The sequence below is a fragment of the Poecile atricapillus genome, chromosome 1 (assembly GCF_030490865.1).
Source record: "Poecile atricapillus isolate bPoeAtr1 chromosome 1, bPoeAtr1.hap1, whole genome shotgun sequence".
Taxonomy (NCBI): domain Eukaryota; kingdom Metazoa; phylum Chordata; class Aves; order Passeriformes; family Paridae; genus Poecile; species Poecile atricapillus.
Window position 1 is genome coordinate 180098522 of NC_081249.1, and position 27997 is coordinate 180126518.

Genomic DNA, 27997 nt, shown 5'->3' on the forward strand with positions numbered 1-27997 from the left:
TAAAATACAGATATAATTTAAATTATTCACTGTTCTTTTTGGAGAAATTCAATGTTTGGCGCTTGTTACACCTTGTCCAGAAAACTCAGATCCTGAGATATTTTTCCAGTGTGGAAGTGTTTCCTGCTGGACTTTTCTTTGCCCTTTAATTAATTCTTTTTCATTGCCCTTTAATTATTTAATGCTGTTTATAAACACGAGAGCAGGTCAGGATCCTGTCACGTCACGGATTCTGAGCGTGGAAGTAAATTAAATCCTTCCTGCAGAGTGATCCCAGAAATTCCCATTATTCCAGGACTTTTCCAGTGTTTCAGGCCATGCCGGGGGCAGTTTGGTGCTGGGAATCTCTGCTGGGAATTCATGGATGTGCCTTGTTCTGTGCGAGCTTCGGACTCCTGGTGATTGGGAAAATCCATTGATTGGGAAAATCCGCTGATCCTTTTCCATCTGTGCAGATGCCCAAAGGATCATGAAATCATGGAATGGTTTGGTTTGGAATGAGACTTAAATCCCATCCCAATCCCACCCCTGGATGGGCAGGGACAGCTCCCACTGTCCCAATGTCCAGCCCCAATGTCCAGCCTGGCCTTGGGCACTGCCAGGGATCCAGGGACAGCCACAGCTGCTCTGGCAATTCCAGCCCAGCCAGCAATTCCCAATTCCCAATTCCCAATCTCCCATCCATCCCTGCCCTCTGGCACTGGGAGCCATTCCCTGGCTCCTGTCCCTCCATCCCTTGTCCCCAGTCCCTCTCCAGCTCTCCTGGAGCCCCTTCAGGCCCTGCCAGGGGCTCTGAGCTCTCCCTGGATCCTTCTCCTCTCCAGGTGAACATTCCCAGCTCTCCCAGCCTGGCTCCAGAGGGCTCCAGCCCTTGGAGCAGCTCCATGGATTCCTCTGGATCACTCCAGCAGCTCCACATCCTGCTGCTGTTGGATCCAGAGCTGGAGCAGCCCTGCAGATGGGGTCTCACCTGAGTGGGGCAGAGGGGCAGAATTCCCACCCTGAGGGATCAGAATTCCAGGTCATGTCCAGCCTCTGATCCACCAACGCTCCCAATCCTTCTCCCCGGGGCCGCTCCCATCCCTATGGAAGTCGGGCATTGTCGTGGGCTAAAAACCTGTCTGCTCCCTGGGGATTCCGGTGCTTATCCAGCCCCAGAAACGCTGGGAATTGGCTCTGCTGGGTGTCCTTGGAGAAGGAAATCCCTCCTGTAGTGCTGCTCCCCCTGTGCCACCCCCGGTGTCTCCAGGACATCCCCGTAACCCCATTAAAAGAGGGGAGAAAACGTTTTCTCCATAAAATCCCATCACGGAGAGCTCATTGTGTTGTTCCTCTTGGAATTCCGCTGCAGCCCGAGCCCTCAGGAAAGCACCACAGGCTGGGGCTGTGTGGGGATTGTTGGTACTGAGGTCATTTGCTTTGTCCTTTTGTGTTGGAGTGTGTTAACAGCCTCCTGGCAGGGCTCTGATCCTGCCGAAATTCCATTGGAAATCGATGGAGGCTCCTCAGGGGGCTCCCAGGGTCACGCTCTCCATCGTGGGAACAAGGAGGGAACATTTGCTTCCTTCCAGCTGCTGGAAATGCTGCTCGTTCGCAGTGCCGGGGCTGTTCTGCACAGGCAGCACTGCAGATGCAGAATAAATCTCTTTGAAAGGCTTGGAGAGGGGAAAACAGCTCTCATGGAGCTGGGAATAACTTGATTCCCGTATTTCCAGCTTGGTTAGAGCTGTTGTGTGTCCACACCAGACACGTGAAGGGGTGGAGAGCGGGAGAGCTCATTTTCCTTTCTGTGGGATGCAAGAAATGGGGAAATTAATTGAATTTTTGAGGTTTATATCCCACACAAAGCATTTCAAAGCTGCCTTGACAGAGAAGCTGTGGCTGCTTCATCCCTGCAAGTGTTCCAGGCCAGGTTGGATGGAGTTTGGAGCACTCTGGGATAGTGGAAATTGTCCGTGCCCATGGCAGGGGTGGCACAGGATGGGCTGTAAGTTCCTTCCTTCAAACCCAAACCATTCCAGAATTCTGTGAATCATTGAGAATAAATCTGATGAGGAGCAGCTGAAGGAGCTGGGAAGGGAACAGAGCTGGGAAGGGGCTGGAGAATTGCTGAGGGAGCTGGGAAGGGTCTGGAGAATTGCTGAGGGAGCTGGGAAGGGGCTGGAGAATTGCTGAGGGAGCTGGGAAGGGGCTGGAGAATTGCTGAGGGAGCTGGGAAGGGGCTGGAGAATTGCTGAGGGAGCTGGGAAGGGGCTGAGCCTGGAGCAAAGGAGGCTCAGGGGGCCCTTGTGGCTCTGCACAAGTCCCTGGCAGGAGGGGACAGCCGGGGGGGTCGGGCTCTGCTGGCAGGGAACAGGGACAGGAGGAGAGGGAACGGCCTCAGGCTGGGCCAGGGGAGGCTCAGGGGGGACAGCAGCAGGAATTTCCCCATGGAAAGGGCGCTCAGGCCTTGGAAGTGCCCAGGGAGGTTTGCAGTGCCCATCCCTGGAGGTGTCCCAGGAATTGCTGGAGGTGGCACTCAGAGCTCTGGGGACAGGGTGGGCACCGGGCTCAGCTGGGACTGGATGATCCTAAATTCTCTTCCAACCTCAATGATTCCATGGTTGAAAGCTTGTGCTGGGTCAAGGAGGGAAAATAAGATGGAAAACACGAGAGTTTCACATTTAAGGATAACTCAGGAGCTGAATAACTCCAGCTCAGCAATGCGTCACCGCTGTCTCCGCTCTGCCCGCCGGGATGAAGCCGTTCCCATCCCTTTCCCAGATGTGTTTTATTCTTATCCCTCCTGCTCCGAACATCTGAAGACAAAGGCAGCTAATTAACAAATGAAATCAGCAAATGTGCAGGCCCAGCAGCTGGGAGGAGATGATCCAGCAAATCCAGCCTGGATCCTGCCGAGCTGTTCGTGTTTGTGTGACTCTCCCGGAGCTCAGGTCGGAGCTGTGGGGATATGATCCGTGTTTCCCGCTCCCAGGCAGCTCCATGCCTTTGGAATTCTGCACAGGGAGGATTTTAACAGTGTCTGCCACACTCCATGCACCTCCATTCCACCGTGAGGATGCAATTCCCAGGGAACTGGGATTAGACCCATTTTCATCAGCTTAGGCTGAGTTTTCCATTTGTTCGAGAGCTTAGGGATGTGTGAGGGGAATTCTTCCAATCCGGTGTTTACCATGCCTGGCCCACCTGGGTTTTGGGGAGTGTTTGGTTCAATTCAGAGATTAAAGACTGAGAAATCGAACCTGATGGTGGCACAAACCTCTGTGGGAAACATCTTTCCGTAATTATTTTCAGGTTGATTAAGAGACTTTAACCACGTAGCAGCACCCTTGACTTCAGTTTGATTTAAAGAGTGATTAAGCTGTTGACTCCTCATAATTTCACCAACCCAAAATGGAAATTTTGGGATATTTTTTTTTCCCTTTCTTGTAAAACAGTGAGGAGATTTGTCTTGTTGAGCTTCCCAGTGTTAAATCTTTATAGGTTTATTTTTGTGTGGTATTTGAAATTATGGAGTGTTTTTTTTATAAAAATATAGAAATTATATAAATTCTAGAAATTATATAATGGTTTGGGATAGAAGGGGCCTTAAATCCCATCCCATTCCACCCCTGCCATGGGCAGGAACACCTTCCACCATCCCAGGCTGCTCCAAGCCTCGCCCATCCTGGCCTTGGGCACTTCCAGGGATCCAGAGTTTCCCTGGGTGACCATTCCAAGGCTTTCCCTTCCCTCTCAGCCTTCCAAGCCCCTGGATATTCCCGTGCTGCAGGGGAAGAACAACCACCCACACCCACAGAGCTTTAAGCAGGGTCAGGGTTTAAATCTGCTTAGAAAATTGAATATCCATTAGTGCTGACTCAACCAGAATTTAAGCTGGAATTCTGGAGGACTTCCATGAGCACCAGGATCAGGTGGATTTAAACAACCTGGATAAAGGCAGGGAATTTTGGCGTTTCCCTGCAATATCCCTGCAGAATTCCTTGTCCAAACACCGTATTTTTCCTGCTTTTTCTGTTTTCCAGCTCTCGCATGGCCCAAGCAAAGCCCAGCCTTATGTAACCACCCAGTCACACATTTGTGCAGCCCTTCCCAACACCGGGAATGTTCAGGGAGATCTCCCAAAAATTTGGGAGCATTCTTTGCTCGCCTGGTAGCGCTTCTGCTTTTGCTTTGCTGCAGCTGTCGGGATCTTTCCAGCACTGCTGTTGGAAAAAAAAAAATCCATCGGGTTCTGCAGTGGGAATTTTCCATTAATTGACCATTACGAAATGCTTTGGCAAAGGCTTCGCTGCAGTTCCATTCCCAGCTTGGATTTCTTGGACCCTTCCCGATATTCCTATCAAAATCCGTCCCTTGCCATAGTTCAGTGCTTGCTTGGAAGGGATTAGCTGGAGAGGGACTGGGGACAAGGGATGGAGGGACAGGACACAGGGAATGGCTCCCAGTGCCAGAGGGCAGGGATGGATGGGAGATTGGGAATTGGGAATTGGGAATTGCTGGCTGGGCTGGAATTGCCAGAGCAGCTGTGGCTGCCCCTGGATCCCTGGCAGTGCCCAAGGCCAGGCTGGACATTGGGGCTGGAGCAGCCTGGGACAGTGGGAGCTGTCCCTGCCATGGGATGGGTGGCACTGGCTGGGATTTAAAATCCCTTCCATCCCAAACCATTCCATGTTTCCATGATCCAGCATAGATCTGTTCCAAGAGAGCAGATTGGACAAGCAGGTGATGACATCACAGCTCCTGGAATCATGGAATAACTTGGAATCATTTATGTAAAATGGCCTCTTGTCCAACCCCCTGCTCAAACTAGCACCACCTTCGTGGCCAGATTCCTCAGGGCTGTGGCCAGCCAAGCTCTGGATGTCTTCAGCTATCCCATGGCCCCTCTGGACACTTGTCTGATTCCACAGGGAATTTATTTTCCCTATATCCCAGAGAAATTGCTCTTGGTGCAGCTCAGACCTCATGGTCCTTTCCTCAGCATCTCCAAGAAGAGTTTTTCATCTTCTCTAGAACTTCCTGGTGGCAAGTTGGAGACAGAAACTCCTTCTGCTCTTCATCCCAGCTTCTCTGTCTTCTCCAGGAGTCCCTGGCTGGCATTTGAAGACCGAAATTGGATTTTCCCTTCATCCAACCATTTCCAGGTTGGCCAAACCCAGCTCCCTCAGGATCTGGATGGCCTCCAGTCACCTTGGTGGCCTTCCCTGCATTGTTTCCGTCTATCCACCTCTGCAGCTGCACAGGGCGCTCAGGAATTTGTCTCACAGGGATGGGTTGGACGGGAGGGAATTTTTCCCTGGAAACAGCTCTCCTGCTCTTGCAGCCAAGGATGGAGGTGCTTCCAGTCCTGGTTCCAGGTTTTGAGGGATTTCCTGTGCCTTGTCTTGAGTAACTTCATGGAAATGAAGCTGAGCCCAGATTTGGACCTCTCGGGTCTTTTATCCAAGGATTCGCCTTCATCCGAGGGTCAGAGGCTGGAAGAGAATCCCTGGACTCATTGATGGAGCTCATGGCTCCTTGTTTGCCACCAGGGATGTGCTTTAAAAGGGATAATCTGGGAATCGATGCAGGAAACATTCTGTTCTCCCTCAAAACTCAGGGAAGAGGTGTTTGACCCTAAAAATTGCAGTAAGTTAATTTTCTCCTTTTTTGCTTTCAACCTCATGAGGAGAAGCCAGAATTTCTGAGCACTCTCAACCCTTTCCGAGCACTGCCGTGATTTCAAATAACCTTTCGAACAAAACTGAAATCTCATTAGGAAATGCCATCCTAATTTGGAGCAGCAGATCCATAATTTGCTTCTGTGATCTCAAATTAAATGTTTTGGAGGGGAGGACGAAGGTAACATTTATTTAAATTCCGTGCCCCATTACGAGGTGTCATTGCTGGAATTGTTGGGAATTTTGGAACAGGTTTTGTTTCTAATTAATCAAGAGGCTCTCCAGCTTCACTCTTCTCATGCAAATAGAAATGGAGTGGCTAAAGAGGAATTTTTAATCTTTAGATCAATTTTTAGTCTTTAGGCTAGGTCTTTTTTTCTGGAAGTTGCTTTTCAAAATGGAATTTTCGGATGTTCTAATCTATTTATTTAATTAACAAAGTTCTTCCTTAAGAATTCCATGGATTGTCAAGCTTTGGAAGAGGCTGCTCAGGGAAGGGGTGGAGTCAGCACCGTTGGAAAAGTTGTGGATGTGGCTCTTGAGGCCGTGGTTTAGTGGTGAACATGGTGGTGGTTGATGGTTGGATTTGGTCATCTCAGGAGGCTTTTCCAACCTCAACAATTCTGGGATTCTCCACCTTTGCAGAGGGATTTGTGGGTGCCTTTGACTGGTTCCTTTTGGTCATGTGAAGATTTGAGAACCTCATTCTCCATTTCACCGAAATTTGGCTCCAAGTAAATGATGAACCGACATTTTGATAATTACTCACGGCAGACTTTGCAAAAATGGGGTTAAATTTGGGGACAAGGGAATAATTAACTGCTATCCAAAGGGGTTTAAGGACTTTTAAGGAACAAGCGGTGCCGAGAAGGTTCTGGAATGGTTGTAGCCAGGGATGGATGAGCTGCACATGGAATGTTGTGTTCCTGTGTGCTTGGAGGGCACAGCTGGAATGCTGTGTCCGGGATCAGCTCAACAAAAACATGGAATTGTTGGAGAGGAGATCAGGGAGATGCTCCGAGGGCTGGAGCTGCTCTGGAGCCAGGCTGGGAGAGCTGGGAATTTTCACTTGGAGAGGAGAAGGATCCAGGGAGAGCTGAGGATACCTAAAGAGGCTCCAGGAGAGCTGGAGAGGGACTGGGGACAAGGGATGGAGGGACAGGACCCAGGGAATGGCTCCCAGTGCCAGAGGGCAGGGATGGATGGGAGATTGGGAACTGGGAATTGCTGGCTGTGAGAGTCATCATTTGAAAGTTGTGTGTTTTTAACCAGCACTTAGGAAAAACATCCTTTGCTTTCCTTTTTTTCCCTTGTCCCATTTCTTTCCTTCCTCAATAAAATCGCCCCTCCAGACAAAGCTCAGACAAACCCAGACCAGGAATCTCTTTTTTCCTGGTGGGATAAAGCCCAAATTAATTACTTTGGTATCCTCATATTCCAAGGGCTATTGTATTTTTATTCCTTGTGGAAGACAATTCCTCGTTGTGGGCATCTCATTTTCGTGGAGCTGCTGCAGTGGGAGTAATTATCCGATATCTGTATTTTAATCAAGAGAAATGTGTTCCAAAGCCCGGGATGAATTTACCTGCTGGAAGTTAAATGCCTGTAACTAAAAGCAGGGAATCTGCATTAAATTGCTGCCTTAAATTGCAGCTTTAAAAGCAAAACAGCTGCGTGCACATGATCCATGGACTCCTGGATCCTGCCATTTGGATGCAAATCAGGCTGTCTATTTATTGCCAAAGCTTTATAATTTTGTGGAAGAGAGTTAGAAGAAACAAGGAGTAAAGCTGCGAACCAGACGAAACCGCGGTAATCACCGCGCTATAATAGAAATATGATTGACATTAGCATGAGATTGGCTGTGCTGTTCTGCCTAAAAATGTGAGTTTTGAAGGAGATCCAGTTGGGGAGAAGGAAATAAATCCTAAGCCTGACTTTTCCTGCAAAATCCCTAAAATTTGGGGTTTTTAGAGGTGTTTTGTCTCTGTTTTACCCTTGACTAGTTACGAGGCGTCACAGGAAATTCCCGGCGCCACGCTGTTGTCAAGCCAGCTAAAGCCTGGCTTAAACTTGTTTTTTCCCACCTCTTTTTTTCCCCCCCAGATTTGGATGATCCCATAGTCACGGTCCACCAGAGCATCGGGGAGGCCAAGGAGCAGTTTTATTATGAGAAGACCGTGTTCCTCAGGTGCGTGGCCAACTCCAACCCGCCCGTGCGCTACAGCTGGCGCCGGGGCCAGGAGGTGCTGCTGCAGGGCTCCGACAAGGGAGTGGAGATCTACGAGCCCTTCTTTACCCAGGTAGGCCTGAAAAACGGGAATTTTTTTCCACATCTTGAGGCTTTGTAAGGGGATCTTCCCGCTGGGTTTGTGGGGTGGGGATGGGGGATGGCCTCCATGTTGTGATGCCCCACCCAAACGCTCCTGGATGTTGTTCATAGACTTCCTGATGTAAAATATATTTAAATTTATGTAAAAATATGAGTTATTAAATTATGAGGGAGTGATATCTACAGGAGGCCTTTTATAGTGATTTTTATTGGGTCCTGCAAGCCCAGACTTATGATTCAATTCCTATTTCCTCATCCTTCCCGATCCAACTCAGCGAATCCGCACTCAGCCTAAATTACAGCCTTAAAATCTCTTCAAGCAGATTAAATTTTAGATTAAATTTTAGATTTAGATAATCTAAAATTTAGATTAAATTTTAGGAAAAAAATCTCTTTATGGAAGAGGTACGGGCTGTCCAGAAGAGGGGTGGAGTCTCCATCCCTGGAAGTGTTCAAAAACCGTGCGGATGTGGCACTTGAGGACATGGATTAATGGAGAACCTGGTGGTGGTTGATGGTTGGAGTTGATGATATTGGAGGGCTTTTCCAACCTTGAAAAATTCCATGATTCCATGATTCCGTGATTCCATGGTTCCATGATTCCATGATTCCATGAACCCCCCCCCCATGCTGGTTTTTATACTCTTTTTTTCCTGCCTCTTTTATCTTTAAATACAAGGTTTCATTTCACAATTCCCCCACTTAAAAATGCGGTGGCAGAAAAGGAAATAAAACCTTTTCCCAGGTCTTCCTGCTCCCATTCCCAGCCCCGAAGGAATCCTGGCTCTGTCGAATAAACTGGGATTAATTTGTCACGTACACATTTGCACCAAGGAAGGATAAAAAAGGTGGCAGATCCCATTGTCTGTGGCCAAAAGTGTGGGATGGTGCTTGAAGGAAAAAAAAAAAAAAAAATAAACAAAGAAAGGGGAAAAAAAAAAGGGGGAAAAATTGGTTTGGAAAATCCCAAGGAATAACAAGGGAAGCCAGAGGTGAAAACTGCCTGGTAATTTGGTGTTCAGAGCAGAAAGCAACTGCCACTTTCATAAATAATTTTCACTTAATGATTTGAGAGCACCTTCATTTGTGGCTTTTTATTGTACTTGACAGCTTTATATTGCTCCAACAGCTCCGTGTTTTCCGGAGAAATGTGGAGCCCGGAACCTTGCAGAGATGGGAATTGAATCACAGAGCCATGTTATTGGTGTCCTAAATGTAATGAGATTATTTTTAATTTAACATGAACAGACCCAGTTTAGCAAATCTGGGGCTTTGCTTGGGCTCCAGTGTAAACTGAAGTTTTGAAATGTTTTAATTAAAAAGGGAAAGTGGATTTTTTTTTTTTTATTTCATATCTCACTATGGAAATGCTGAGGATTGCCTTCCCTAAAAATCTAAGGATTCATCTACTAAGATGTGTCACATGAAATTAGATTTTTTTTTTTTTTTTAATTTTTTTTTTTAGGCTATTAAGATCACCCTTCCTAAAATCTCGGCGTGGGTTTAATTAATGAATAAATCAGATTGTCCTGGTGATATTCCAATCTTTTCCATAACCTTTCTGCAGTTATTGGAGGGCAGCTGGAATTAGTGTGGCTGGGATCTGTGCAGGCAAGATCTGCTCTGTGTTTATGAGAGGAGAAGATGTAATTAAAGGTTCAAGAGTCATCAACATCTTCTGCTTAATTAGTTCATTTCATGGTAGGGATGCAAATAGGGAGAGCTGATGGGAAGAGGGACAGAGGGAATTTGGCTTCAGAGAATCAGGACTTGGGAATTTTAAGAGAGAACTTTTTTGCTGAGGGCTCTGAAGGTGGATTTTAATCTGGAAGTGAAATGGAATAGAAAGGGAAACAAAACTTCTAGTTTTTGTGGTTTTTTTACACAAAAGAGAGGTTGATTGTTATTTCTGATGATTTTGTTATTCTGATAATCACAGAATCCTGGAATGCTTTGGGTGGGAAGGGACCTTAAATCCCATCCCATTCCAACCCAGGGACAGCTCCCACTGTCCCAGGCTGCTCCAGCCCCAATGTCCAGCCTGGCCTTGGGCACTGCCAGGGATCCAGGGGCAGCCACAGCTGCTCTGGCAATTCCAGCCCAGCCAGCAATTCCCAATTCCCAATCTCCCATCCATCCCTGCCCTCTGGCACTGGGAGCCATTCCCTGTGTCCTGTCCCTCCATCCCTTGTCCCCAGTCCCTCTCCAGCTCTCCTGGAGCCCCTTCAGGCCCTGCCAGGGGCTCTGAGCTCTCCCTGGATCCTTCTCCTCTCCAGGGGAACATTCCCAGCTCTCCCAGCCTGGCTCCAGAGCAGCTCCAGCTCTTGGAGCAGCTCCATGGATTCCTCTGGATTCACTCCAGCAGCTCCAGGTCCTGCTGTGTCCCCAGAGCTGGAGCAGCCCTGCAGGTGGGGCCTCACCTGAGCAGGGCAGAGGGGCAGAAGCAGAATTCTCCCTTTCCCCTTTTTACCCATCCCCTGGGATGATCCCAAAATCCAGCCAGCAATTAAATCACAGGAGACACTTGGAAAACTGGGAAAATCCAAACAAATTCCTTAAATATGACTAGATTTTTCCAGTCAATCAACAAACACCAGCATTTATTCCAGCATCCATGGGGGGAGAAATGGAGCAAACCTGCCCATCCTCATCCTCAAAAACGTTGGGAAAATAAAATTCCCAAATCTCAATGGAGATATTTTTTTTTCCTGAGAGTTCGCATCCTCCTCGTCACTCATTGGAATTGCTCAGCCTGAGCACGAGATTAAATTTGCTGTATTTACGATAATTATGCAATTAGACATAATTAGACTAATTATCCCAACCAATGGGGAAAATATATACATTTTTATAAATCTCTGCGAGCTGGGGATGGGATCCAGAATTCCATTGGGAGTTCAGCCCAAGTTCAACCTGGAGCAAAGGAGGCAATTGCTGGGATGAAGCTGCCCCATGCTTCCAGGGCTCAGTGCCTTTGGCAGCCTGGGCAGGGCCCTTCCCTCTTCCAGAAGAACCTCCTAAAGCAGGAATTTGATCCTTAGGAGCAGCCTCTCCAAGGCTTAATTTTAATCCCATCATTTCCATGGGATTGGTTGTCCATAGAAACCCTTTGAATCCCATTATCCCCAAAATCTCTCCAAAATTTCAAGGACTGTTTCTTTTCTTTCCTGCTCAGCTGGATCTTCTTTTTTGATGGATTTTTTTTTTTTTCCCCCAGTTCTGTACATTCATTTTCTCAAACTTCCATGTTTTTCCTAGATATTCCTGGGCAGTTTATCCACATCCATGTGTTCCTAAGGCTGTGCCTTTCCCAGGCTCTTCCCTATTCCAGAGAAACCTCCTAAAGGAGGAATTTGATTTTTAGGAGCAGCTTTTCCAGGGCTTGGTCTTGCAATGGGCTTCATTTTAATCCCATCATTTCCATGGGATTGGTTATACATAGAAACCACTTAAATCCCAACATTCCCTGAGTCTCTCCAAGATTTCAAAGACTGTTCCTTTTCTTCCCTGCTCAGCTGTGTTTTTATTTTTTTTTTTTTTGTATGGATTTATTTTTTTCCCAGTTTTGTACTTTCATTTTCTCAAACTTCCATATTTTTCCTAGATACTCCTGGTCAGTTTATCCATGTGGTATTGTTAAAAATCAAATCCATGTGTTCCTAAGACTGTGCCAGTATTAAAGTTGTTCGGATTTATCAGGACACCGGATAATGAACATTTTCCACGTTTTTCTTTTGGAACTTTGGGGGGGAAATCTCACATTTCCCATTTCCCAGTTTTCTGCTGTCTGTGTTTGAAGGAATTCGACATTCTATGTCCTGTTCAGCTCCCTGGCTAAAAATAGAATCCAGCAGCTCCTCATTTTTGGAGGAAAACAGGAGGAATTTTGTACCTTGGGATGTTTTTTCTCCATGGAAATTGTACCTTAAAATAAATCATCCTGAAAAATTTGCGACTTTAAGAACTCCATCAAACCAATTTCCCTCTGGCTTTCCAGTGTTGATATTCCCTGTATCCTTTGGAAATCCTTTGGGGGATGATCTCGAAGCCTTTAGGTAGAATCCCTGTAAAAGCTGTTTCCATTTTGTGGAATTTCTTGTGGATTTGCTCTTTTTTTGGTTTTTTTGGGCTCATCCCTTCTGGATCAGTCGGTTGTGTCTTGTGGATGCAGCATCAGCGGTCAATCCCAAGAGACGCGCTCGGGAATGTTGGAGGAGGATGGAAAATCCCAGATCCGTATCCGTTTTTCCCTCCCTCCCTCCCTTCCTAATGTCCTCTCCTCCTTTCCCAGGGAGAAACAAAGATCCTGAAGCTGAAGAACCTGCGACCTCAGGACTACGCCAACTACAGCTGCATCGCCTCCGTGCGGAATGTCTGCAGCATCCCGGATAAAATGGTGTCCTTCCGCCTCTCCAACAAAACTGGTGAGCTCCAGCAGCGCTTCCTGCCCTGGCCACACTCAGCTCTGGGATTTCGGGCTCTTTCAGGGAATCCTGGAATGGTTTGGGTGGGAAGGACCTTGAAGTCCATCGCATTCCAGCCCCTGGCAGGCAGGGACACCTCCCACTGTCCCAGGGTGATCCAAGCCCCATCCAGCCTTGGGCACTTCCAGGGATCCAGGGGCAGCCACAGCAAATCTGGGAATTCCAGCCCAGCCCCTCCTCACCCTCCTAGCCAAGAATTCCTTCCCAATATCCCACCCAAATCTCCCCTTTTCCAGCTTAAAGCCATTCCCCCTTGTCCTGGTCACTCCAGCCAGGAATTCCTTCCAAATATCCAACGTAAATCTCCCCTTTTCCAGCTAAAAGCCATTCCCTGTGTCCTGTCCCTCCATCCCTTGTCCCCAGTCCCTCTCCAGCTCTCCTGGAGCCCCTTCAGGCCCTGCAAGGGGCTCTGAGCTCTCCCTGGATCCTTCTCCTCTCCAGGTGAACATTCCCAGCTCTCCCAGCCTGGCTCCAGAGCAGAGGGGCTCCATGGAGCAGCTCCATGGATTCCTCTGGAATCCCTCCAATAGTTCCTTGTTTTCCCTGTGCTGTTGAAACATAAGAATTTTTATTCCACAAAATATTTCGTGGGAAAAACCCGACCTTTTTCTACTCTGGCATTGATTTCAGGGATTGATTTGACCTTTTCTTACATCGACCTAAACATCGATTCCTTCATGGATTCCAACCAAATTGTTTCCTTTCGGATTTAATTGTTCCAAATGGAAATATCCAAGGGATTGTGCTGAAATCCTCTTGTGGGAAGATCTCAAAGCCTTTAGGTAGAATCCCTGGAAAAGCTGTTTCCATTTTGTGGAATTTCTTGTGAATTTATTTGGGTTTTTGGTCTCGTCCCTTTTGGATCAGCCAGTTGTGTCTCTCCCTGTGGTCGTGGCTGTAACTCCAGGGGTCAGTCCCAGGAAATGCACTCGGGAATGCTGGGGGAGGATGGGAATCCCAGATTTTACCTCTCCTAAAGGCTCTGTGTCCGGGATAAGCACAGGATGTGTCTGAAACGGTTTCTGAACCTCCCACCAAAAAACTTCCGAGCTTGGACTTCTGACCAACCGGGAATTTCAGGGGAATGTGCTTTGGAAAATGATTCCACAGGAAGTGTTGGGACATTTGGAGAGTTCAGGTTAGATTAGGGTGGGTTAGGCCTTAATAATTTGTGTCTGAGGCCCTGAAATCAGGGAGAAAATGAACACAAAATGTTAAGCGTGGCCGGGATCAACGAGGAATTTCATTTGCACTTCCATATTTCCCATCATTTCTGCCCTCAGGGCTTTATTCCAAGGAGTTGCCTCCATCTTTTTTGGAATTACTGATTGGACCAGTGGTTTCTCACTGCTGTCCTAAACCCTTGGAAGCAGCTGGAAGTATGGTCTGCTCCAAAGACATCCGGGAAAATGATCTGGAAGGCCTTAATTTACACTCCCATTAGTTTTTCCAGGGAAAAGAAATATCCTGGAGTGAGGTTTGTCCCTCATGAGCAGCTCTGGTTTCATGGCAGGAGAAGCCTTTCCATGGGAGGTGTGCTTGGGAGTTGGGAGCAGCTCCTGACCCTCATCCACTGAGTGTGGGAATTGGTCCCACTCCCGTTTTTCCTTGGAATAACTTTTCTGTTGGACCCAGCACAGTCTCGGTTCGTGTTGAGCCTCATTTTCAAAAGAATTGATGTTCCAGCACTTGGGGAACACCAAACTCTCATTTTCTGAGCCCAGGATGGGTGATCCCGGGGGGATTTTGCCCAAAGAAGGAATTATTCCCACCTTACCCATGCCATGGTTATTTGAGGAGATAATTGCCTTTTCTGGAGTAATTTCCCAAGTAAACAAGCCTGGAAAATAACAAAGATTCCCACTTTTCCATGAGGAATTTGATCACAAGCATCAAGGGCAGGATTAGATGTGAGAAGTGATTAATGCAGGAGTTCATTAAGGACAGGGACTGAGGTGGGGGCGACTCTAAAACCAAACTTTGCTCATTTAATAAAACTTCACCTCACAGAAGTTCTTTGGTTGAACTTCACCCGGTGTAACTCCGGAGAAATGAGAGAAACTGTAAATCCGGAGGAATCCAGGATAAATCCAAAGTAATGAAAATCAGAGCCTGAAGCTGAAGGTGTTTCAGTCCTGTCCTGTCCACCGGTTTTAATTGGAAGCTGGAGGGATGGGATGGAGAGCCCGGGATATCTGAGAGGCACAAAGACGTCCCAGGTTTATTGTCGGTGCAGTTCTGAGTGTGCTTAATTCAGGTGCACTTTGTGGGATCAGAATGTGGGAATTTGGCTGTTCGGCATTTGATGGAATCATGGAATGGTTTGGATTGGGTCTTAAATCCCACCCATCCCAGCCCTGCCATGGCAGGGACAGCTCCCACTGTCCCAATGTCCAGCCCCAATGTCCAGCCTGGCCTTGGGCACTGCCAGGGATCCAGGGGCAGCCACAGCTGCTCTGGCAATTCCAGCCCAGCCAGCAATTCCCAATTCCCAATCTCCCATCCATCCCTGCCCTCTGGCACTGGGAGCCATTCCCTGTGTCCTGTCCCTCCATCCCTTGTCCCCAGTCCCTCTCCAGCTCTCCTGGAGCCCCTTCAGGCCCTGCAAGGGGCTCTGAGCTCTCCCTGGATCCTTCTCCTCTCCAGGGGAACGTTCCCAGCTCTCCCAGCCTGGCTCCAGAGGGGCTCCAGCCCTGGGAGCAGCTCCATGGACTCCTCTGGATCACTCCAGCAAATCCACAGCTTCCTTGTGCTGAGAATTCCAGAGCTGGAATCTCCCAGGTGGAGTCTCCTGAGGACAGAACAGAGTGGGACAATCCCATCCCTCCACCTTTCCCATGGAATCCTGGATCCTCACCCAATGCTGTGACCTCCCTTTTCAGACAAAAAGATTCTTTTGTTCCAGCACAGAGCAGCTCAAAACACAGAACCAGCCCCAAAACCAGCAGTGGGTGCTGGAAATGGAGCAGCTGAGGGCACCCCAGAGGCGTCATCGTGCACAGGGGACAATTAAATACAATTTCAAGCAGAAGGTGGAGGTTGAGATTGATTTTGTGTCTAAAGGCAGCAATGAATCTGAGAATTCCTTATCTCCATAGATAAGAAATTTGAAGGGAAGCACCCCCAGGGCAGGGGTGGAATGGGATGGGATTTAAGGCCCCGTCCATCCCAAACCATTCCCTGATTCTGTGATTCCATCCCCCTCTCTCTGCCTTTACCTGCACCGTGCTTTGCTCAGGTTTCTCTGAGCAGCAACAAATCCCTCCTCGTGTAGAAATCCCTGGATCCGCTGCTCCGAGCCCAACTCTGCTGAGTGTCCAAGAGGAATTATTGACAGCTGATGGTGTCACCAGTTTCCAGAGGAGGCACTAAAAAAAGGGAATTTTAGCCCCAGCTCCTGCTGAATGGCACATGGAACACTCCGAGCTAAGAATAACCTGAATGGAGCCTTTCAAGGGAGTTCATTGTTTCAAAATGCCAGAGAAAAATCAGGATATTTACCCAGAAAACCACGGGAATTCTGGGCTCCTCAGAATAGTTCTTGTAATATGATTGAGGAGAAGCAAATCAGGCTTTTATCTCGCTCCACAAAGCAGCTTGGGTGGCACTGATTCATTTGGAAATGATATTACTTTGTCTGTTAGCAGCCGGTTTAGAGCAGGTGATCATTAATCCATAAATTAAGGCTGAGTTTTGGCAGCCTCCAGGATAAAATAAACCAGCCCAGGAACTTTTCCCGAGCAAGACGAGTCTTTCAAGCCGTGATTTTTCAGCTGCCTGCCACAGCTCATTGAAATCACAGCTGAAGCTGCTGCTCTGTCTGGGGCATGTGGTGGGAGACAAATTAAGAGAGGCTTAATTCACTTTTAATCCCTCGATTAAGCTGAAGTCTGTCATGATAAACTTGCTTTGTTTCCCGCCAGTCAGACAATGCACTTCAAAGGGAATTATGGAAGGGGGAAAAAAAATATTTCTCTTCACGATTCCTGGCATTCCTGGGGGGAGGTGACTGGGGTCTGCATGAAAGGAAATCCTGAGGGTGCTCCGAGCTGAGCACTGCAGGTGGATGATTTTATGGAATTCCAGAATGGTTTGGGATGTAGGAGATGTTAAATCCCATCCATTCCCACCCCTGCCATGGCAGGGACACCTCCCACTGTCCCAGGCTGCTCCAAGCCCCATCCAACCTGGCCTTGGGCACTTCCAGGGATCCTGGGACAGCCACAGCTTTTCCAGGATAATTCTTTGGTAAAAAAGGAGCAATAGAAAATAAAGCTGGAAAGGATCCCAAGGGATCCCCCAGTCCTCTTCTTCATTAAGTCTAAACCTTGCCCTACCAATCCCATTATCCTGGCTGGTTTGTGGCTCCCTGCAGGGCTGACAGGGAATCTCACCCTGCCATGGAATGAGGAATTGTCCTCTTTCCCTTTGCAGCAGGATTTTCCATGTTGGAATGTGGGTATCTTGTCTCAGGAGCAGCTGAGGAAGCTGGGAAGGGGCTGGAGAATTCCTGAGGAAGCTGGGAAGGGGCTGGAGAATTGCTGAGGGAGCTGGGAAGGGGCTGGAGAATTGCTGAGGGAGCTGGGAAGGGGCTGGAGAATTCCTGAGGGAGCTGGGAAGGGGCTGGAGAATTGCTGAGGGAGCTGGGAAGGGGCTGGAGAATTGCTGAGGGAGCTGGGAAGGGGCTGAGCCTGGAGCAAAGGAGGCTCAGGGGGAATTTCTGACTCTGCACAAGTCCCTGGCAGGAGGGGACAGCCGGGGGGGTCGGGCTCCCATTTTCCATGTAAAAATCTCCAGGATCAGAAGAAATGGCCTCAAGTGTCACCGGGGGAGGCTCAGCTTGGACGCTGGAAAAATTCCTTCATGGAAAGGGTTTCCCAGCCCTGGCACAGCTGCCCAGGGGTGTTGGGAGCGCCCATCCCGGAGGGGTTTAAATCCCTGAGGATGTGGCACCTGGGGACGGGCAGTGGTGGCCTGGGCAGGGCTGGGAATGGTTTGATTTGATGTCTTTGAGTTGTTTTCCAATCCTAACAATTCCATGACTGTATAAAGAACATTTCCTTTATTCCCAGTGGGTCACATCATCCCAGTGTCCCCAGGCCCTGCTCAGCTCAGTCCTGAGGGAATGCAGAGCCCTCCACATTCCCAGCCCCACAAACACCGGCTCCAACCGGAGCTGCTCCCCTGCAAATTCCCAACAAATTCCATTTTCATTCATACCTGGATCCCAGCCCCCTTTTCCCGAGCACGTTGCTGGTGTTTGTTCCTGCCCAGACCGTGTCCTCCAGAAGCCCAAGGGTCCCTCCTTGGCAGCTCCTCATTAGCCAGCCATCCCTAATCCACTAATTAGGATGTTGCTGTTGCAGCAGGGCTGGGCTGAGGTGTCTGGAGCTGTTCAGGCAGAGCTGCACTCCGGGAATTGAGGAACAGCTCATCCCTTCTATTTTTGGAAAGCGGGAATTGTGCTCTAGGGGCTCTTAGATCCATGACCTCGGCTCGCAGGCCTGACTTTGGCGTGGCTGGGATGGATTTAATCCCGCGCGGATCTAAATTTAGCAAGGAAGGGACAATTCCACCATGGGTTCAAGATGCTGAAGGGAGGATCCCGCTTCCCTCAGCGCCTCCGGATCAAATCCCCACGGAATGAATCCCTCCAGTGTGGGAGCCGGGAGCTTTTGTAGCCTCTCCCGAGCGAAACCAGCGAGGAAGTGCCTTGAAAAGCCAAGATCCGCCTCCCTTCCTCCCGCTGGAATTCTCAATGCCACATCTGTGCGTGAACGGCAGCACGAGCCCACGGAGGCATCAAAGTGCTGGAGAAGGGAGAGGAAAAGCAGCCGGGGAAAAAAGGGGCATAAAGATGTGAGTCATCAACGCTGCGGCCCCACGGCTGGAACAGCAGAGGGGTTCTGGAAGAGTTGGAGGAGGGGAAAAGGGTGTTGGGGATGGAAAGGAGCGTGGGGAATGGGATAGGGATACCTGGATTGGCTTGTGTGGAAGTATGGGAACATATAAATGTACATATAAATACATAAATATATATATATAATATAAAAATAATACAAAATATAAAATATGAAATATATAATAGAATATAGAATATACAATATACAATATACAATATAAAATATAAAATATGTAATATATAATTCCAATATATCTAATATAATATATAATATATAATATATAATATATAATATATAATATATAATATGTAATATGTAATATGTAATATGTAATATATAATATATAATATACAATAAATAATTTACAATATATAATCTATAATCTATAATCTATAATATATAATATATAATATACAATATACAATATACAATATACAATATAATATATATAATTTATAATATATAATATATAATATATAATATGTAATATGTAATATCTAATATCTAATATCTAATATCTAATATATAAATATATAAAAACCGAGCTCAGCTGAAAAACCTCCATACATATGATTTATAGTTCCATAAATCTGTTTATAGTTACATTCATTTATAATTTTCTTGTACAAATATTATTTTATTTAATATTTTAATTAAAATTATTATTTAGTTTACAATTTTATATTTATATTTTGATTTTTAAGGAAAGGTTCTTCGAGCACTAAACAGGCTCCCCAGGGAATGGTGACATTCCCGAGGCTGCCGGAGATTTGGGAGCACTACCGGGGATGCCCAGGCTGGGATTGTTGGGGTGTCTGGGCAGGGAAGGAGCTGCACTGGATGATCCCTGTGGATCTTTCCCACTCAGGATATTCCAGTTCTCAATCCTCTGATAATTCCATTCGTTATTTCTATCCCGTACCTCCCCTCTCTGCTCCCTGAACCTCCTCATTTTCCCTTTCTGACAGGGCGCCCAGACAAAAAGATCTCGCTCTTGCCTCAGCTTTAAGCCTCTTTATTTCAGGGGCAGGCTCAGGGCAGGCTGAAAGAACAGGATTTTATTTCTTTTTAATCCCTGGCGGGAGCAGAGCCCACTCAGGGACCCCACGGGAGGTTCAGGGACACACACAGGGTGGCTCTGGCCATTGAGGGACACCTGCCCTACGTGGGGGCAGCCACCCCTTTGTCCCAGAACAGATCCAGGTGTTTTACCAGCTGGAAATTGCTCCTGTGTGCCAAGGGGAACCCTAAATCCTGCCTGTGACAGGAATTAAATCATCTCTGAGGTCTCTTCCAACCCAAACCATTCCATGAGGAACCATTCCATGATGATCCTAAAGCACTTGCAATGCCTAAAGCTGCTCTGGGAATATTTTACCTCAGTTATTCCATGTGTCAAGTGAAAAATGAAAAGACACAAACCTGAAAGATCTGGGATTTGAGAAGCTTCTCTTTATTTCTTCTTGACCTGGAAGTGCTGGAAATTTAAAGGCAGTAAAAAGGAGATGGGAAAAAATGGAAAGTAAGTCAAAAAGAAAGATGAGATCCAAGATACATACATTTTATTTGTCTAAAAACAAAGTTTTTAGAACTAGAGCTGTTGTGGAACTGTTTAGCTGGAGAATTTTCTCCTCTTTTCACAAGGTGTGCAACTTCCACTGGGATCTCTCTGTAGCAGCAGAGGATAAACATAGAAAAGTATAAAAGAGATTTGCATCACTTGTTCAGTTTTAGAATTTTTTTCTTTTATTTTTCCCTGGGTTTATTTTTTTTTTTTTTTAGGGGTAATTTGGGTTTTTTGGAGGCCTGATGATGAAAAGACAGGACCTGCCCCGTTGAAGGGTGGGCAATAAAATGTTTGGTTTGGCCCCGGAAAATAACAGTAAAAAAAATTTAAAAATATGATGGGGAATGGAGCTGAAGAAGGGGAGATTTAGGCTGGATTTATGGAAGGAATTCCTGGCTGGAAGGGTGGGAAGGGGCTGGGATGGAATTCCCAGAGGAGCTGTGGTTGCCCCTCGATCCCTGGCAGTGCCCAAGGCCGAGTGCCCATGGCAGGGGCTGGAACAAGATGAGTTTTAAACTCCCTCCCAGTCCCATTCTGGGATTTTCTGATTCTAACTCAAAATCTGGGAATCACAATCCACACTTGTTTGAACTTTCTGGATAAATAGTTACAGGAATGCTGCCTCCAGCCTGGCAGGGAGCACAAACCCTTTCCCTCTGCCTGGAAAGGGCCGGCGCACCGCGCGCCTCGTTAGGAATATTGGCTTTGTGTTCCTGCAAGAAATGCCGGCTGTAAATGAAATGGATGCACACACAGCAATGGATATAAAAATATAATTCAATTATGTTCTATTACTTCGGTTCTGCCTTTCAAATAATGCCCCAAACTGGAGGAAATAATGTCCTTTCATTTCTATTCATCACAGCTGAGAGCCTTGTCAAGGACAGGACTTGCTGCCTGTACTTTGATATTGCTATTAAATTATTGGGTTTCTTTCGCATTTCCAGTAATCCCTAAAGCCAATTGTGACATTTCCTCAATTCCATACATCCAGCCTAAATACCTCTATTTGTCTCACTGTAATTATGACACGTTGGCAGTGGATTTTTTCGGGCTGCTCCCAGAATGACAGATGGATTTTCCTCCCAGTGCAATTCCAGCCTCAGCTCCCCATCCCGGGCAGCAGCAGAGACTCCACCCCTCCAATTCCCTCAGCATCTTCATCAGGTCCTTGATTAATTCCCCAAATGATTTGGGAGGGATGGGAGCTTCAGGATTGTCCCATTCCACTCCCTGCAGGCCAGGGACACCTTCCACTCTCCCAGACCTCATCCAACCGGGAACATTCCAAGGATGGAGCAACTACAGCTTCTCTGGCCCAAAGTGCTTGGCTTTAATTAGCCTGGTCTAATTAGGAGTGTAAATGATGGCTTAAGGAGTGCTTGCTTTGTGCTCAGCCTGAGAAAGCCTTGCCCCAGCCACTGATCCACACCAGGGTGTGTTTCCTGCTGGTTTAGGATTATCCCATTCCACTCCCTGCAGGGCAGGGACACCTTCCACCAGATCAGGTTGCTCCAAACCCCATCCAGCCTGGAACATTCCAAGGATGGAGCAGCCACAGTTCCTCTGGTCAGAGTGCTTGGCAGCCTGGTTTAATTAAGAGTGTTAACAGTGGCTTAACGAGTGCTTGCTTTGTGCTCAGTCTGAGAAGGCCTTGCCCCAGCCATTAATCAAACCAGGGTGCGTTTCCTGCTGGTTTAGCACCTTGTGAGGACTGGCCTATGCTGGAGCCATTAATTATTAATTTCCTAATCAATCTCCATCCATCTGTCCCGGGTGCCTGACTTGCCTTTAACGCAAGGCCACAAAAATGGATGTAATTCCCGTTTAAATTCCCCGGAGCAGCAGGGCCGGGCGTTGTGACCCGCTGTAATTCCAAGAGCACTTTGTCACCGGCGCCGCTGGCTTCCAGGGCAGCTCTGAAATCCCGGGATGCGGCAGCACCGCTCCCACACGGAAGCCTGTGAATGGGAGCCCCTTTCCCAAGGCTGCAGCTGCGGCGTGAATGGGAGCGCGGCGGATTCCCTCGGATCAGTAGGGCCTTGTTCTGCGAGCGGAGGAGCTCCCGGGGGCTCTGCCGCTCTCTTTGTCCCCTGCCAAGCCCAGCCTGACTCCGAAACGCGGGATTGGCGCTCGGAAAACCCGACTTCCAAAGGGCAGGGGAGATGCAGAACCCTTAGGAGTCGTTCCTGTTGTGTTTGCGTGCTCCGGGCAAGTTTTGGGAATATTTCCCAGAGCTTGCTGTTGTTCAGTAGTGATTTTTGTTATTCCTAATGGAGTCCAAGGAAGGGTTCCCCTGGAAATATTGGCTGGCTGAGGCTCTGCTGGTTGTAGGTTGTGGTTGGGAGAAGCTTTGCTGGCCAAAGCTCCATGGCTGAGTGTTCCCCTCGTTAATCCTGGAAGTCATCTTGGACAGACCTGGACTTGGGAAGTGGCTTTGAGAGTGATAACAGACCCCATTTAGTCCTGCCTCCTTCTGGCAGGGATGGTTTCCTTGCATTTGGAATTCTTGGAGTTGATGGGATTTCATACGTGAGTCTCTCCTGTGTCTCTGTGAGTTTTGGTGTTGGGGGATGGTGCTGGCTCTGAGGCTTAAATTCCCAAACTAGGATTGAATCTAACTCAATAAAATCCATCACTCTTTAATTCCACGTGGCAACCCTGAGATCAGTCCAGGCTGAGCTATGAAGGGGCTGAGATGAGCCCTGGAAGAAAAACTTGGGAATGCTGGTGGGTGGGAGCTGGACATGGCCAGAACCCCCCAAAGCCCTGGGCTGATCCCTCAGCGTGGGCAGCGGGAAAGGTGGGAATTCTGCCCCTCTGCCCCACTCAGGTGAGACCCCACCTGCAGGGCTGCTCCAGCCCTGGGGACACAGCAGGACCTGGAGCTGCTGGAGAGAGCCCAGAGGAGCCATGGAGCAGCTCCATGGCTGAAATCCCTCTGGAGCCGGGCTGGGAGAGCTGGGAATGCTCACCTGGAGAGGAGAAGGATCCAGGGAGAGCTCAGAGCCCCTTGCAGGGCCTGAAGGGGCTCCAGGAGAGCTGGAGAGGGACTGGGGACAAGGGATGGAGGGGCAGGACCCAGGGAATGGCTCCCAGTGCCAGAGGGCAGGGATGGATGGGAGATTGGGAATTGGGAATTGCTGGCTGGGCTGGAATTGCCAGAGCAGCTGTGGCTGCCCCTGGATCCCTGGCAGTGCCCAAGGCCAGGCTGGACATTGGGGCTGGAGCAGCCTGGGACAGTGGGAGCTGTCCCTGCCATGGCAGGGATGGCACTGGGTGGGATTTAAGGTCCTTCCAACCCGAAGCATTCCAGGATTCCATGATTCCCTGGGTATAACTCCCCATTCTTTTCTCCTGTAGCAGGGAAATATCAATATACAGGCTCATTTGTGAAAATTTGGAGTATTGGGAATATTCTCTTCATAAGAGGGGTTTGACCCTTTATCTGCTGCACTGAATCCTGTTTGCTGAGAAACTCAACAACCTTCCTGAATTTCTTAATATTCTTCAGATTAAATCCGGCTTGCTGTGGCCGTGGCTGCAGAAATCCAGGGATTTCTGTCTGCTTTTCTTTTGGGATTGGAGCTGAAAGTGAAACTTGTGGTGTAAATAAAGGGAAACTGCTGTATCCAAACCCTCATTTCCATGTACTCTCTGTTTGGAGTGCTGGGATGAAAGGGATGTGTCCCAGCCTTTTTATCCGATCCCACTTTGCTCCTGAAGGATGGCAAAGGGCTCCCTTTCATCTGCAGGATTATGGAAATGGCCCCACCGGCTTGGGTTGACGTCGGTGCTTTTATCTTTTGCTTCAAGTTTTGAAGGATTATCCGTGGTTCCCTTGTTCCCTGTCTCGAGATTTGATGGGAAGTGAGAGCAAAGAGCAGCTCCTTGCTGGAGTTGTTCAGGAAAAATGATGAAACCCAGGAAGGAGGAAGGGAGAGGGAAATAGGTTGGTTGTTGCTGATGGCACCACAGGTTCTGGTTGTACCTGCATCCTGGTTTTGTCACCTTCTCCCAAAAAAGCCTCCTTTATCAGAAGACATGGCACAATTCCCAGTTTCCCAGCTGGAATCCCAAACTGGGGATCCATCAGCTGCTGGAGGCATCAGCTGGTGGAAGAAGAGCTCAGAGGATGTGAGCAAAGAGACCCTGGCACAGCTGGCAGAGCCGACTGCTTTGCGGTCTGGATTTTTAGCCATGAGCCCACTTCCTTTGGTTTTAAATTACCTGAGCCAGGAATTCATGCTGGGAAGGATTTGAGGAATCCAAAACTGGGAGGAACTGGAAGAGAGGATTGGATTGTGAATCTCTGCTCTCCTAAGGAGTTTCCTTCTGGTGACCAAGGACCGGACTGAGGGAGTGGCTGGAGCTGTGTCAGGGAGGGATGGGATGGACAGCAGGGAAAGGTTCCACTGTTCCAGAGGGTGCTGGCTCCACAGGGAATTGTGATATTCCCGAGGCTGCCGGAGCTCCAGGAGCGTTTGGGCAGCACTGCCAGGGATGTCCAGGCTGGGATTGTTGAGGGGTCTGTGCAGGGCTTGGAGCTGGATCCACGATCCCTGTGGGATCCGGATATTCCATGAATACGATGTTCCCAGTTCTCTCAGTGCCAGGCCAGGTACAAAGGAGGCTCTTCCCATTTCTTTTGTTCCCGCTTCCAAATACAAGCAAATTCCTCCTGGGTGAAGCCCAAATAAAGCAAACTCTGATTTTATGGCTGATTCTTGTATTTGCCTCTAGTGCTTGGTTTGTATTCCTTTAATATTGAAATAAGATTCCCATCTAAAGCAGAACACCTGGGAATATCTCCCTGTAATAACAAGGATGGGGATGTGATTTTGGAACGTAACATTTTTATTGCCTTTCCCTCTTTATTACCACTTTTGCTGGCATTCTTGGCCCAGAGTGTCAATCCTTCACCTTTACTCCTGGGGTTTTTTTTTGGAATTGTTGCTTTTACTGGCCTAGCAATGGATATTTTCACATTGGTTCATCATTTATGCAGCTTAAGGGATGCCTCAGAGCAAAGCCTGGATCCAGCAAGGGTGGATCCCTCACCACAGGGGACTCAGGATGTCACAGCCCAGAGTGTGATTTTATTTATATTTATATTTATATTTATATTTATATTTATATTTATATTTATATTTATATTTATATTTATATTTATATTTATATTTATATTTATATTTATATTTATATTTTATTTTATTTTTATATATTTATATTTTAGTATTTTTAGTATTTTTAATATTTTTAGTATTTTTAGTATTTTTATTTATATATTAATATCATTTATCTTTCTATTGTTAATATTAGTTAATATTGCTTATATTTTTTATAATACAGTTATATCCATCTTCTCCAATGAATTGCTGCCCTGTCCCTTATTATTGAGCATTTGCTCCTCTTCTATCACATGGAAATATTCCATGGAAAAGGAGAGACAAGGAAAGAGAATTAAATTTGATCACTTCTTTCCGAGATCAGCATCTCCCCATCAACCTGTGTTGACTGCTCCCACTTCACCTGGCCGTAGGATTTTATGGGAATTTTATGAGAATTATGGGAATTAGGCGTGAACTGCAGGTTGTGCATCCCAGAGAGGGAAAAACGCCTCTCTCTGGGATTGTTCAGTCTCTCCATGTGCAAAGGGATGATGTCCCAGGGGAGATGCCTCACTGGATTCAAACTCCAGGGATCCATCCTCGGCAGCCCAGTTCCCAGGGGTTCATTGGGGAGAAGGTGGATGAGTGGCAGGATCTGACTTGAGGAGAACAGGCTTCCCATGCCAAAGAAGTTCTTTACTAATCCCTTTTTCCAAGGTTTCCAATCCATTGTGCTGGCACCTGTCCCACACATGACAGCTTCGGTCCCAAACGTGGCTTTGGGGCTGTCCATCCATGCATTCCTGCTCCCATCAATCCATCAATCCCTACCTGCCTCTGCATGCCCAGGGAATGTGGCTGCCTCTGGATCCCTGGAAGTGTCCAAGGCCAGATTGGACAGGGCTTGGAGCAGCCTGGGACAGTGGAAGGTGTGCCTGCCCATGGCAAGGGGTGGCACTGGATGGGATTTAAGGTCCCTCCCAACCCAAACCATTCCAGGATTTTGTGATTCCATGGCTGTAACTCTCCCTGCTTTTATCTCCTTCTCCTTTCCCTACTGGAACAACCAGTCAGGGCTGGAACAAGGAACCAGGGAGTGCCAGGACACAGGGAATGGATTCCCACTGCCAGAGGGCGGGGATGGATGGGATACAGGGTAGAAATTCCTGTCTGGGAGGGTGGGGAGGCCCTGGCACAGGTGCCCAGAGCAGCTGTGGCTGCCCCTGGATCCCTGGAAGTGTCCAAGGCCAGGCTGGATGGGGCTTGGAGCAACCTGGGACAGTGGAATGTGGAACCCCATGGCGGGGGTGGAATGGGATGATCTTCAAGATCCCTTCCATCCCAACCATTCCCTGATTCTGTGATTCCTGTTGTTTTGCAGCATCCCCTTCCATCAAGCTCCTCGTCGACGACCCCATCGTGGTGAACCCTGGCGAAGCCATCACCTTGGTGTGTGTGACCACCGGGGGGGAGCCAGCACCCAGCCTGACGTGGGTGAGGTCTGCGGGGGTCCTGCCCGACAAGACCGTCCTGAATGGGGGCACTCTGACCATTCCCGCCATCACCTCCGAGGATTCCGGCACCTACAGTTGCATCGCCAACAACAACGTCGGCAATCCCGCGAAAAAGTCCACCAACATCATCGTAAGAGGTGAGCTCAGTTGGAAAACCATGGGCTTTTCTCCTGGAAGGTTATTCCTGTCCTAATCTAGTGAGACAGCATTCAACGTTCAACGTTTAACAATTCAGCATTCAACATTCAATGTTCAACATTTAACAGTTGATTTTCAATGTTCAACATTCAATGTTCAACATTTAACAGTTGATTTTCAATGTTCAACATTCAATGTTCAACGTTCAGTGTTCAATATTCAATGTTCAACATTCAACATTTAACAGTTGACTTTCAGTGTTCAACATCCAATGTTCAACTTTCAGTGTTCAACGTTCAACATTCAATGTTCAACATTTAACAGTTGACTTTCAATGTTCAACATTCAACATTTAACATTCAATGTTCAATGTTCAATGTTTAACAATTCAGCATTCAACATTCAATGTTCAACATTCAATGTTCAACGTTTAACAGTTGACTTTCAACATTCAGCATTCAATGTTCAACATTCAACATTTAACATTTAATGTTCAATGTTCAATGTTAAACGTTTAACAGTTCAGCATTCAATGTTTGATGTTAAAGATTCAACATTCAACACTCAACATTCAATGTTCAAGGTTCAATGTTCAATGTTCAATGTTCAACATTCAATGTTCAACATTTAACAGTTGATTTTCAATGTTCAACATTCAAAGTTCAACGTTCAGTGTTCAATATTCAATGTTCAACATTCAACATTTAACAGTTGACTTTCAGCGTTCAACATTCAATGTTCAACTTTCAGTGTTCAACGTTCAACATTCAATGTTCAACATTTAACTGTTGACTTTCAATGTTCAACATTCAACATTTAACATTCAATGTTCAATGTTCAATGTTTAACAATTCAGCATTCAACATTCAATGTTCAACATTCAATGTTCAACATTTAGCAGTTGACTTTCAATGTTCAATGTTCAACATTCAATGTTCAATGTTCAACGTTTAACAATTCAGCATTCAACATTCAATGTTCAACATTTAACAGTTGACTTTCAATGTTCAACATTCAATGTTCAACATTTAACAGTTGATTTTCAATGTTCAACATTCAATGTTCAACGTTCAGCGTTCAATATTCAATGTTCAACATTCAACATTTAACAGTTGACTTTCAGTGTTCAACATTCAATGTTCAACTTTCAGTGTTCAACGTTCAACATTCAATGTTCAACATTTAACTGTTGACTTTCAATGTTCAACATTCAACATTCAATGTTCAATGTTCAACGTTCAACGTTTAACAATTCAGCATTCAACATTCAATGTTCAACATTCAA

The 27997-nt window shown here is 47.1% G+C and overlaps 1 protein-coding gene across 1 annotated transcript in view; it reads left to right on the plus strand.

The window, feature by feature from the left end:
* MDGA2 (MAM domain containing glycosylphosphatidylinositol anchor 2) overlaps positions 1-27997 on the plus strand; it is a 220014-nt gene that overhangs the window by 107812 nt on the left and 84205 nt on the right. Inside the window, exons 8-10 of the mRNA XM_058855841.1 lie at positions 7770-7966; positions 12287-12419; positions 26442-26711. Coding sequence (XP_058711824.1) covers positions 7770-7966; positions 12287-12419; positions 26442-26711 — 600 coding nt within the window. The remainder of the gene's footprint in view (positions 1-7769; positions 7967-12286; positions 12420-26441; positions 26712-27997) is intronic.